Here is an 11,023-nt window from a genome sequence, read left to right as displayed (position 1 = left end):
CTCTTGATTTTTTCGAGCGTTGCGTAGCGAAAATCCGGATGGTACCCAGGCTAAAGAAAACACGCCTTTCAATGCAAAAAGAGCGAAAATTTGGTGTCCCTAAACCCAACAAATGCAACAACATCAATTCTAGCCTCCGAATTTTGTATTCAATTTTTTGAAAGCGGTTAGGGCAAAATGCGTTCGAATCGTTCTATGGAACATTTGGAAGCCCCGGGCCGTACCGCTAGTTATCACACGGGCCGGAACACCCGTATCGAACGTAATGGCAGTCCAGGTAGGACATAATAATACTTACAGTATGACGTATGTTCTTTCAATGCACTTTTTGAGGCCAGACTTGAAACATTCACAATAGAGCCACCCGTGCCTCGCTCCACCATTCCTTTGGCAACTATCTGGGAAAAGTAAAAGAAGAAATAACTCTAATGTAATTATTCCTCACGTACAACAGGCAGAGGGCAAAAACAGTTTTCTTCTGCATTAATTTTTACAAATCCAACTTTTCTTATAGTTCCTAGCTTCTATGATGAAATACAAAACTAATTTCTGAATGGGCAACAGAATATTATTTTCTTACAGTGTAGACCTTTTAATTTTTCAACCTCAATTTACTCTTCAACTATTAAAAAAAAATTTTTTTTTTAATTAACTTTTGGAGGAAAAAAGGGAGAGAAACACTTGAGCTGACCTGTGAAACTTGCATGACAGCTCTCACATTGATGTTCATCACCCTATAGGAGAAACAAGTCAAAACAGTGGTGTGATACCCAATCTGTTATACTACTGTGGAGGGACCAGCAATTATAAATCACCATGCGCAGAATTAGCAGTGTGTACACCGATACAATATATACTTTGGGACTTATTTTACAGATGATTTTTTTCCTGGGCAAATTTGAATTGAAAGGCCCAGTTTTCTGGTAAGGAGAACAGAAGAATGTATAGTTTTAAAATATGGCCCAAAGGTGTGACCTTTGCCATGGTTTGATCTGTCATTGACCTCTAAATACTTATTCCCTGGGTGGACATATAGAATACAACACGGGGTATTCCGTATCGCCCGAGGTATCGGCCCGACCGCGATCTGACTCACGGGAGGGCCGAGACCGAGGGCGATGCGGAATACACCGTGTTGTATTTTATTTTATCATACCCACCATAGAAAACACGCCTTTCAATGCAAGATGAGCCAAAAGTTGGTGCCACTAAACCCTAAAATGCAACAACATCAGTTCCAACGTCCGGATTCTGTATTCGAATTTTCGAAAGGGGCACAAGCGGTTAGGGCGAAACGCGTTCGAATCGTTTTATGGAAGCCATGGAAGGGTTCGATAACGGGTTCCGGCCCGGGTATGATATAAATACAAATACAGAAGCACATACACACGCACATATACAAACATACATTACCTGGATGTCTAACCTGCCTTGTTGTATTGCAGGTGCGCTGATCGTGTGATGACCAAGAGCATGCTGGACCTGCTCAGGAAAGTGCAGAAGATGGTGAAGGACGAGTTCACAGGAGGTCAGTAGTCTCAATACCCTTGATATTGAAAACAAAAGAAATGATAATAAGTTTTCACATATGTACATGGAATTTTCATATATGTATACATATGGCGCAGAAATATACGTAATCTAAATCCCTTCAAAGCTGAGGAAAATCGCAGAATTATGTAGAAAGTGGCAAGGCAGAGTTGGAGGGGCTGGTCACTACACACACTCACACGTACATGTACACACACGCACACACACGCACAAACACACACATAAATACACATACACACACATACACACATACACACACACACACACACACATATATATATATATGTATATATATATACACACACACACACACACATACATACATACACACACACACACACACACACGCACACACACAATGTATTTCAAGTAATATTATTAATGTTACCTATCTAATCGCCCTTCTATTCCTCTCCTCTGCCCATCTCAGTTAAGCTGAAAGTCCTGGAGGCGTGGGACGAGCCGCACGCGGGCGCGACAGAAGGAGACCAGCCGGCGGAGTCTCTGCACTTCGAGGGCCGGGCGGCCAAACTCACCCTAACCGACGGGGACACTTCGAAACTCCCCCAGCTGGCGAAAAATGCTATCTGCGCTGGAGCCAACTTCGTAGAACACAAGGGTAAGCCATGCCCGTAGCCAGGGGGGGGGGGTCGGGAGAACCCCCTACAAGGCTCAAAGGTCCACTTTTTGGTCCACTTTTTATGTAAAGGTCCAAAAAGGAGCAGGGTTCTCTGTTGGGTAAAAGGCGGCCCAGGCTTAGCCTCCGTAGCAGGCTTATAGAACTGGGGTTTTGGTTCGGGGAGGGCATATTTGGTTATGTGTATGTCAGAGGTTAGGCGAGGGCGCCTTAGATTACCTAGCAGCCACCGGCACGTGAAAAAAACATCATGCTTCGCCTCAGCGTAAAAAATGACTGATTCACATTCACTATGACCTTTACCATATCTCCAGGGGATCACATCTTCGTCGCAGTGCGGAAGCAGCTAGGCTTCACCCCGACTTTCGTGGACTTCCCGGAGAACACTCTCATCTCAGTGAGGGCCCCTGCCGAGTTAGAGATGAACTACACTCTGCCAGATGAGGACTTGAGCAACAACAACAACGCCACAATGCCCATGTTACTGTTCGATAGCGACGGCAAGGTATTTATTCATTTATCTGATTATCGTTGTTTAGAGTTTAAACTTTAGATCCAACACGAAAAGTTCTCTCACCTAGAGCTTTCTGGTCTTCCTCAGTAGACTGGCCCAGCGAGGCTTGTCACGTGGCTTCGTTGAAGTGTGACGTCAACACTGGGTCAAAGGTATCTTGTAGACGATGTCGGCCCCCGTCGCGGTTAAGTGAAGGGTGATGGGCCCTGATGTATATAACCTCCTTCACCCCTCTCAGGAAATAGTCTTGTTTATCAAAATTGATGTATATATTTGTTTATATATTGTTATACTTATTTTTTTTCAAATCATTATATTTGTTTATCATTTAACCTGATGAGACTATTCACGGATCATCCGCTACTTTTTTCCACACAGTGGGGTATGAACGTCGGCGCTAACGTGACAGTCGATGACTTTAAGGACCCGGACGCCCGGTACTTCAGGCTGAACCCCGTACTGGTGGAGTGTTATGAGGCACTGGCCTTACGCGAGAACAAGTGGAAGAAGCATGACGGTAGGTTGGGATAGCGTCCTTCCCATCATACTCTGGGAAACAAAATGGCCGTGCCCATAGACGAGACCTAAATCAAAACAGGTTGACTATAGCAAACCTGTAACTAGAAGTGTTATGAGGCACTGGCCTTACGGGAGAACAAGTGGAAGAAGCATGTCGGCAGGTTGGTAATGAAATATAAAAACATACCTTTGACCCAGTGTTGACGCCACACTTGACAAGTATCACTGGGTCCATCTATTGACGTAAGAAGAAGAAGAAGAAGAAACTGAGCACAACAATATGTTTCCTTCTGAGAATGTAAACATATTAATTTAATATGTTTTCCTTCTCATATTGTTTTGCTCAGTTTCTTCTTCTTCTTCTTACGTTCCAAACAGATAAAGTCAATGACCTGGATCAGATGTCTGTCACCATGGTGACTTAAAAGTTTTCCTCGGTACTACTAAATAATGGCACTGAGTTTGGAATTGTCAGCCTGACTTCTGATATTGTGGTATTGCAGAGGTCTACCGGAACATCAAAATCTTGGAAGGCTACCTGACGACTGAACACCAGGACGACCGCTTTAACATGTCGGACCCTCGCTACGACCGGCACAACCTGGGCTGGGCCATGCGCGTCGGTTACTATGGCGACCAGGTCGATGACCCCGAGGTGTACACGCCGCTACGTCTCGCGAAGTTTGCCGTGATCAAGTGCGGACCGCTGTTCGCGGACAACAGGAAGAGCATCGGTAGGGAACAGACCGATTTGTATACTTATTATGTACTAATAAGTAATCTCCAAGCAGATCATACGGTGGCAAGCGGTAGTATCCATTGGCCAGAGGAGTGTACACTAGCTTCGGTGGCTAATGGACACTCCTCTGGCCATGGCCAATGGATACTGCCATTATATACGGAAGTATTGTTTTGGGTGGATGATGAGCTGTGGGTTTGTGTGTCTGTTTGTCCAGACAGAGTAACTATAGGTTGACATCACTTGGGAGGGGTGGGGGAGATTGACAGGATGGCAGGAAGGAAAAAATGTTAGAATGTAAAGGAGATCTTTAAACCTCCTTGGTCAGACACAGGAAAATACTGAATATGAAATCTCCTAGATACTAGTAGTTTACACCAATTGCTCTTATACTTGCGTGTCTAAAGTTTCGCATGTCTGCCTAAGTTTATGATCACGTGAGTTTGACGTATAGCGTCCGCCATATTGGCTGGTTACTATGTCCATCTTGTGACAATTTTCACTGTTTGCAAATGGGGTAATCGTTATAAGAATTGCCTTTGTGAATTGTAACAGGTGTATTACTAAATCTGTATGTGACTTACCTTTGCCACAGGTGTCGGGATGTACAACAGGTCCGTGTTTGTGGACATCCGGGACGACGCGAAGTTCTGGGTGGACGAGCCTGACGTACTTCCGGTGAACGTGACGGCCTGGGACTGGGCGGACGAGATGGCCATGCTGCTGGAGTACGCCATCGGTGAGACAGGGGGCGCGCGTGCACGGTCTTTGTCAATAAAGGAGATGGAGGGCTGTACATGATAGCCTCTACCAGGCTTCGGGAGGAGGCTGAAAAGAGTAGAAATCGGTCAAATAGAGAGATAACATGCCAGGGGAGTTTGTCCGTTGAGAGGACAGTTTCGCCGCAACCTAAACTATCTGTCTATTTGGCCTATTTCTACTCTTTCCAGCCGCCTCCCGAAGCCTGGTAGAGGCTAGTACATGACAGAACAACACAATAATGCGGGGATGCGGGGAAGCCAAATGCACATAATCTGTGATTATACTGTGTGAGTAAATAAGGCAGAAAGGTCACGCAAAACTGGTACAAATGAGTACCCATCTTCGGTTAGGGACGTCCTCTCGAATGGTCACGTGTCATGTCATTCCTTACAATAATGTGGTAAATCTTCATAACTAAAGGAAGACAAAAAAGAAAGGCTTTATTTAAAGCATTTTGATAGCAAGTTCCTTGTGACAAAAGTTAATCTCTCTCATCCAGAGGGCCGTATAATCGAGCCAGACAGCTTGGAGCGCGCCTGTCTGTTCTCGGACCCCACCAAGCCGCAGTCCGTGGATTTCCAGCACAGACACTCGGAGACGGTGCAGCTCATTTCTTCCTTATTTCCCTCATTCATTCGTTCATTCCCTTCTCATTCATTCCCACACAGAGGGCCGTATAATCGAGCCAGACAGTCTGGAGCGCGCCTGTCTGTTCTCGGACCCCACCAAGCCGCAGTCCGTGGATTTCCAGCACAGGCACTCCGAGGCGGTGCAGCTCGCTTCCCCGTTCTTCTCATTCATTCACTCACTCATTCATTCTTTCCCTCCCACACAGAGGGCCGTATAATCGAGCCAGACAGCTTGGAGCGCGCCTGTCTGTTCTCAGACCCCACCAAGCCGCAGTCCGTGGATTTCCAGCACAAGCACTCGGAGGCGGTGCAGCTCATTTCTTCCTTACTTCCCTCATTCACTCGTTCATTCTTTCCCTTCACACAGAGGGCCGTATAATCGAGCCAGACAGCTTGGAGCGCGCCTGTCTGTTCTCGGACCCCACCAAGCCCCAGTCCGTGGATTTCCAGCACAAACACTCCGAAGCAGTGCAGCTCATTTCTTCCTTACTTCACTCATTTATTCATTCATTCATTAATTCCCTCACTCACTCATTCATTCTTTCCCTCCCCCACAGAGGGCCGTATAATCGAACCAGACAGCTTGGAGCGCGCCTGCCTGTTCTCGGACACTCCGTTGAGTTCCAGCACAGACACTCCGAGGCATCCATTCATCGATCCATTCATTCACTCACTCATTCATTCTTTCCCCCCACAGAGGGCCGTATAATCGAGCCGGACAGCCTGGAACGCGCCTGTCTGTTCTCGGACCCCACCAAGCCCCAGTCCGTGGATTTCCAGCACAAACACTCCGAGGCGGTGCAGCGACGTCGGCGGCGCCGAAGGCAGGAACCAGCCGGGGAAGAGGAGTGTATCCCGACGTCAGACACCGAGTTCTGCGCCGAGACCGCGCCGCACAGGGAAACCGAGGTTAGTTATGTTTACCTTCGCAGGAGGTCAGTTTCGTCTTCTTCTTTTCCAAACAAGTGAAGTCAATGACCTTACTCAGCAGTAGTTTGTTAGGCTAGACCATGTGAAGGTAAACATTATGTAATTTGCTTTGCAAATGTTACCTTTCTAGTTCTTCTTTCTTCTTCTGATGATGATGATAAAGAAGATATATATGTATTCATGATGTAATCTCCAAGCAGGTCTTTTAATTGCTACAAAGACAGTATCAAATTACCAGGACAGTATCATATTGCAAAGACAGTATCAAATTACTAAGAAAATATCAAATTGGCCATATTTAAGCCTAAAGATATGCGTGGAGCGTATGCAAGATGTTCAAAACGGGAAACAAAATTAACTATCAAAACACCCTCCGTCCCGGAAGTGTCGACAAACATGGAACGGCTTTGAACAAACAGCTGAGTTCACAGCTGCGAAGGCCCATACCCTGTCGTCGAAGCGGTTCCATGGTGTAATGGTTAGCACTCAGGACTCTGAATCCTGCGATCCGAGTTCAAGTCTCGGTGGAACCTGAAGCTTGTCTTTTTCAGTGTTTTCTTTTATTTTATTTACACACGCACACAAAAAGACAATAACATAATGGGGTGGGGTCGTGTGGCGCAACGGCAGCGTGCAAGACTCGAAACCAAGAGGTCCCGGGTTCGAGTCCTGACATGCCACCGACCTTGTGCCCTTGGAAAAGGCACTTTGCACGACTTTCCCCACTAGACTCAAGTGAAAATTAGTATTGTCTGTCCAGTATTCGTTTCTATGTGCGGGACACAACACCAGCAACAGCTGCCTCTGTTCCACATGTATTGCACTGTTGCAATTTCAATAAATCAAATCAAATCAAATCAAATAACATAATGGATCCTTGTTTTTTTTCTCTCCCTGCAGATTGCCCATATCTGGCAAGCGGTGAAGAAGAAGCACCTGTACCGAGCCGAGGCTGACGTCAAGGCGGCGCTGGAGGGTTGCTTTGGCGCCTGTGGAACCTGTCTGGAAGGTAGGCACAGCTAACTAAAACATAAGAAACAAAAAAGGTACAAACATAAGAAAATTCTATGACAGCAAAACTGCACAAATCATTGACCGCGCTATACATGAACTTTTACGTCAGGATAAAAGGCTCAGATCTGATAGAATCGGTGACAATTACGGAGTATTTTAGACAAGTGTAAACAGAACTACAAAGTTTAAACTGTAGTTTCCAATACAAAAAAATGCACTTCCCCAAAGATTCGACTGTACAACTCCAGTCTGTCAAGGACTGGGCAATCCTTCGAATTCACAATCTGTGACGTCCTTATGCAGATGACATACGTGACTCAGTAAACATGTGGCGCCCCCCGTTTGCCCACTGATGGACTAAATCTGGGAGGAGAAGACCATATGTTGTAGAAAGTCTGTGGCGCCCCCCGTCTAAACTGACCCGTTTGTCCCCCGCAGGCGAAATCTGGGAGGAGAAAACGCTACATATGTAACATCTTTCTGCACTGGGTCAACTTCGACTTCCTCAACACCGAACCTTATTTTGTAGAAAGTCTGTGGCGCCCCCCGTCTAAACTGAACTGTTTTGCCCCCCGCAGGCGAAATCTGGGAGGAGAAGACCCTCCACTGTAACAACTTCTTGCACTGGGTCAACTTCGACTTCCTGAACTCCGAACCTGACATCACCAACTTCTGGGCACGCGACAACACGGACCTCAAGGTGCACGCGTGCCGCGGCCACTGCATCGTCAAGGCGCCCATCTTCTCTCTACTGGGTCAGTTGTTTTGTTTGTTTGTTTGTTTGTTTGTTTGTTTGTTTTTGTACTGAGATATACTTTCAAATTCTTCCAAATATAGTCCTGTTGAATAGAAGCTCCTCGGGTTGAAAGTATTGTTGAGTGTACCGGTAAAATTGCACCGTACTTGGTAATATATCAGTAACATTTCATTGTATATAGTATAATTGCTACGTCCTTGTTGCTGACGTCCTTGGTGCTGAAAGCTCATCTAGTGGCTTCATTTGTGTGCGTTTGTGTGTGTATCTGTGTGTGTGTGTGTGTGTGTGTGTGTGTGTTTGCACCAGTGTGTGTGTGTGTATGTGTGTGTGTGTATGCATGTGTGTGTGTGTGTGTGTGTGTGTGTGTGTGTGTGTGTGTGTGTGTGTGTGTGTGTGTGTGTGTGTGTGTGTGTGTGTGTGTGCGTGTGTGTGTGTGTGTGGTCACAACCACAAAAACTAACAATAATTGTTTCTCCTGTTCATAGCTCCGTCTACTGAGGAACTGTACCGTCCGGACCCGACCAAGAGCCCACAGGAACAGATCTACTCCATGGCGAACAACCCTCTGCCCGTGATGGACCTGATGCAGGCTATCTACGGCATGCACGCCAACGGACGGGTCGAGTTTTACGTGGAAGATGAGGCTGAGATGCAGTCCCTCCGGGCTTCGCTGAAGGTCGCTATTGTCTATTTTCGTTAGTTTTTTTAGGCTACATTTGCTAGCCTCGTTACCAGACCTATCATAGCTCACGAGTCCTACATCCTCTCTGCAATCCTAGGACTCGGGAGCTATAATAGGTTTGATAACCAGGCTAGCAATAACTCGGTTCTGTAGTGTTCAGCAAAGCTGGATATTAGTTGTATGTAACAGATTGTTTGAAATGTAGTATTTTGACCGATCATGCCATGTGTAAAATGTACTGATTTCTCTGTTTAGAACTTATGAGAAAGACTAAAGGAGTAGCATTATGCATATGTATTATTTGTGCAAAATGTACTGCTTTCTCTGCCTAGCTTCGCACTTGTGAAAAATAGTATTGTAGTTGAATCACAACCAGTGCACTAGCCCCCTGCTGTAACTGTGTGTATTGAAGTTTGGGGGCACACTAGTACTGCACCCTGCACCAAGGGTGGAGATGGACACGGGTGGAGATAATAGCAATAGTTAAACTTGTGTGTTGACCAACAAAAGGGACGTTACCATTGTAAACATTTTAGCATAAAAGAGTTAACCATGTTAACTTTGTTTTTATCTCCGCAGTCTGTGCTGGTGTTTAACAAGAACGTGACGGAGGTGATCGTGAACGCCGTGAACTTTGAAGACGTGGAGGCCATCGTGCAGAACCTGGTGTTCGAGTGGACCAAGTCGTCATGTCCTGACGACACTCGGGAATTCATCACACCTTTCTCTGTGGTAGCCATGCCGGCAGGTAAGTCGGTACCATTGATTAGAAGATATAACAAGCAGTTGAACAGTTAACACAAGCAGTTGAACAGTTAAAAGAACGAAAGAAAGAGAGAGAAGAAAAAACGAAAGAAAGAAAGAGGGAAAGAGAAAAAGAAAGAAGGCAAGAAAGAGAAAGGAAAAGAGAGAGAAAGGAAGAGAGAGAGAGAGAGAAAGAAAGAAGAACAGATGAAGTATGAAAAGTTGGAGTAGACCAAGTCGTCCTGTCTCGATCACACTTGCGACTTTATCACGCCATTTGAGGTGGTCGCCATGCCAGAGGGTAAGGTGGAAAGAAAGAGAGGACGAAAGAAAGAAAAGAGAGAAAGAAAGTTGGAGAGAGGGAAAGAGGGAGAAAGAAAGAAAGGCTCTATAGATCCACCGAGTATTTGTGTTACAAAGACTAAGATCTCCTTTAAAAGCTGTTGCTGTACGTTACTGCAGGAGTCTCCAAGCGGAGCCCCGAGCACGAAGTGCGGGAAATGATGCTGGAGCGGCACCGCAACTGGGAACACGACTGGATCAGCAGGAGCTTCGGGTAGTGCCCTGGGCACGAGATGGGCCTAACTAGTGCCCTGGGAACGAGATCGGCCTCTGCACCAACAGAAATGCGCGACCACGACAAAACAAAAGTACATGATATGGGCTAATACCCCTAAAAAACAATCAAAACTAGACAACAGTAACAATATTAAATAGAGTCTGCAAAATGACAACAGTTGAAAATTTTATTAGACTAAAAATGACAAAACAAATGGTTCAGCAAAATTGTATACTTCTGTTTAAGAAAGATTTACATGAGGTCTAGTCATGCAGTACTTGCGACAGTCGCTAGACACATTTTGGTGAAGACTTAAGTATAGCCTTGCAAAAAATAATTCCAGATTACTTAGTAATATGTGTCTACTGTATTTGGCTTCCACTGTTTCACCGCAGAACTTGTTACAAACGATTTTTCACATTTTTTATGAATTTTTTTACACGCTGCTTTTTACACATGCTTATTGTAAGTCTTGTATAGTTCAGCATGCTTGACTAGTGTTAGGTACAGTAGTACTTAATTATGGCTAACTCATACACAAGGGGTATACAAGGGGTAAAGATTCTTAGCATTGTTACCTTCTTTACAGCTACGTTGCTACATTTTATGTTACTAACATATTTAAGACGAATGGTGAAAGAACACAACAAAATCTGCAGGTTTAGACAAATGAAAAGAATTTTAGTCTGAAGAAGGATATTTGTAAAATGTCCTTGGTCTTAACTATAAGTGCCTTTATAAAACATGAAATATGGTGAAAGTATATGTATGATAAATGTAAGGTTTCAGTGTTCGCATTTTTTTGTAGAAGAATTTTAAGTTCCTAGATGCGTTGATATCATATTGATATTCTATCAGTTTAGGTTACTATAGAGAACAAATCTTGATCGGTGCAATATCGTTTTATTTCTGGCTTTCAAGTTTATATTTGCATGTGGTGAGTGTAAGGCTGGTTCTTTCATCAAATAAACCACTCTTTGTGAGTA

The 11,023-nt window shown here is 44.9% G+C and overlaps 1 protein-coding gene and 1 non-coding gene across 3 annotated transcripts in view; both read left to right on the top strand.

The window, feature by feature from the left end:
- LOC109462776 overlaps positions 1-11,023 on the top strand; it is a 20,662-nt gene extending 9,639 nt beyond the window's left edge. The window contains exons 8-20 of one of the 2 annotated variants that reach the window (XM_019759371.1): positions 1,446-1,528; positions 1,982-2,170; positions 2,503-2,693; positions 3,081-3,219; positions 3,725-3,955; positions 4,556-4,699; positions 5,391-5,488; positions 6,147-6,260; positions 7,182-7,290; positions 7,874-8,050; positions 8,538-8,728; positions 9,314-9,482; positions 9,941-11,023. In XM_019759371.1, coding sequence (XP_019614930.1) covers positions 1,446-1,528; positions 1,982-2,170; positions 2,503-2,693; positions 3,081-3,219; positions 3,725-3,955; positions 4,556-4,699; positions 5,391-5,488; positions 6,147-6,260; positions 7,182-7,290; positions 7,874-8,050; positions 8,538-8,728; positions 9,314-9,482; positions 9,941-10,038 — 1,933 coding nt within the window. In that variant the 3' untranslated portion in view covers positions 10,039-11,023. Of the gene's footprint in view, positions 1-1,445; positions 1,529-1,981; positions 2,171-2,502; positions 2,694-3,080; positions 3,220-3,724; positions 3,956-4,555; positions 4,700-5,390; positions 5,489-6,048; positions 6,261-7,181; positions 7,291-7,873; positions 8,051-8,537; positions 8,729-9,313; positions 9,483-9,940 lie in introns of both variants that reach the window. The other variant, XM_019759370.1, reaches the window with a different exon arrangement.
- Positions 6,743-6,814, top strand: Trnaq-cug. Its single transcript has one exon. It is a non-coding gene; the product is annotated as a tRNA-Gln (tRNA).

The sequence above is a fragment of the Branchiostoma belcheri genome, unplaced genomic scaffold (genome assembly GCF_001625305.1).
Source record: "Branchiostoma belcheri isolate BF01 breed outbred unplaced genomic scaffold, Haploidv18h27 scaffold12, whole genome shotgun sequence".
Lineage (NCBI taxonomy): Eukaryota > Metazoa > Chordata > Leptocardii > Amphioxiformes > Branchiostomatidae > Branchiostoma > Branchiostoma belcheri.
This window is presented reverse-complemented; position numbering and strand designations above follow the sequence as displayed.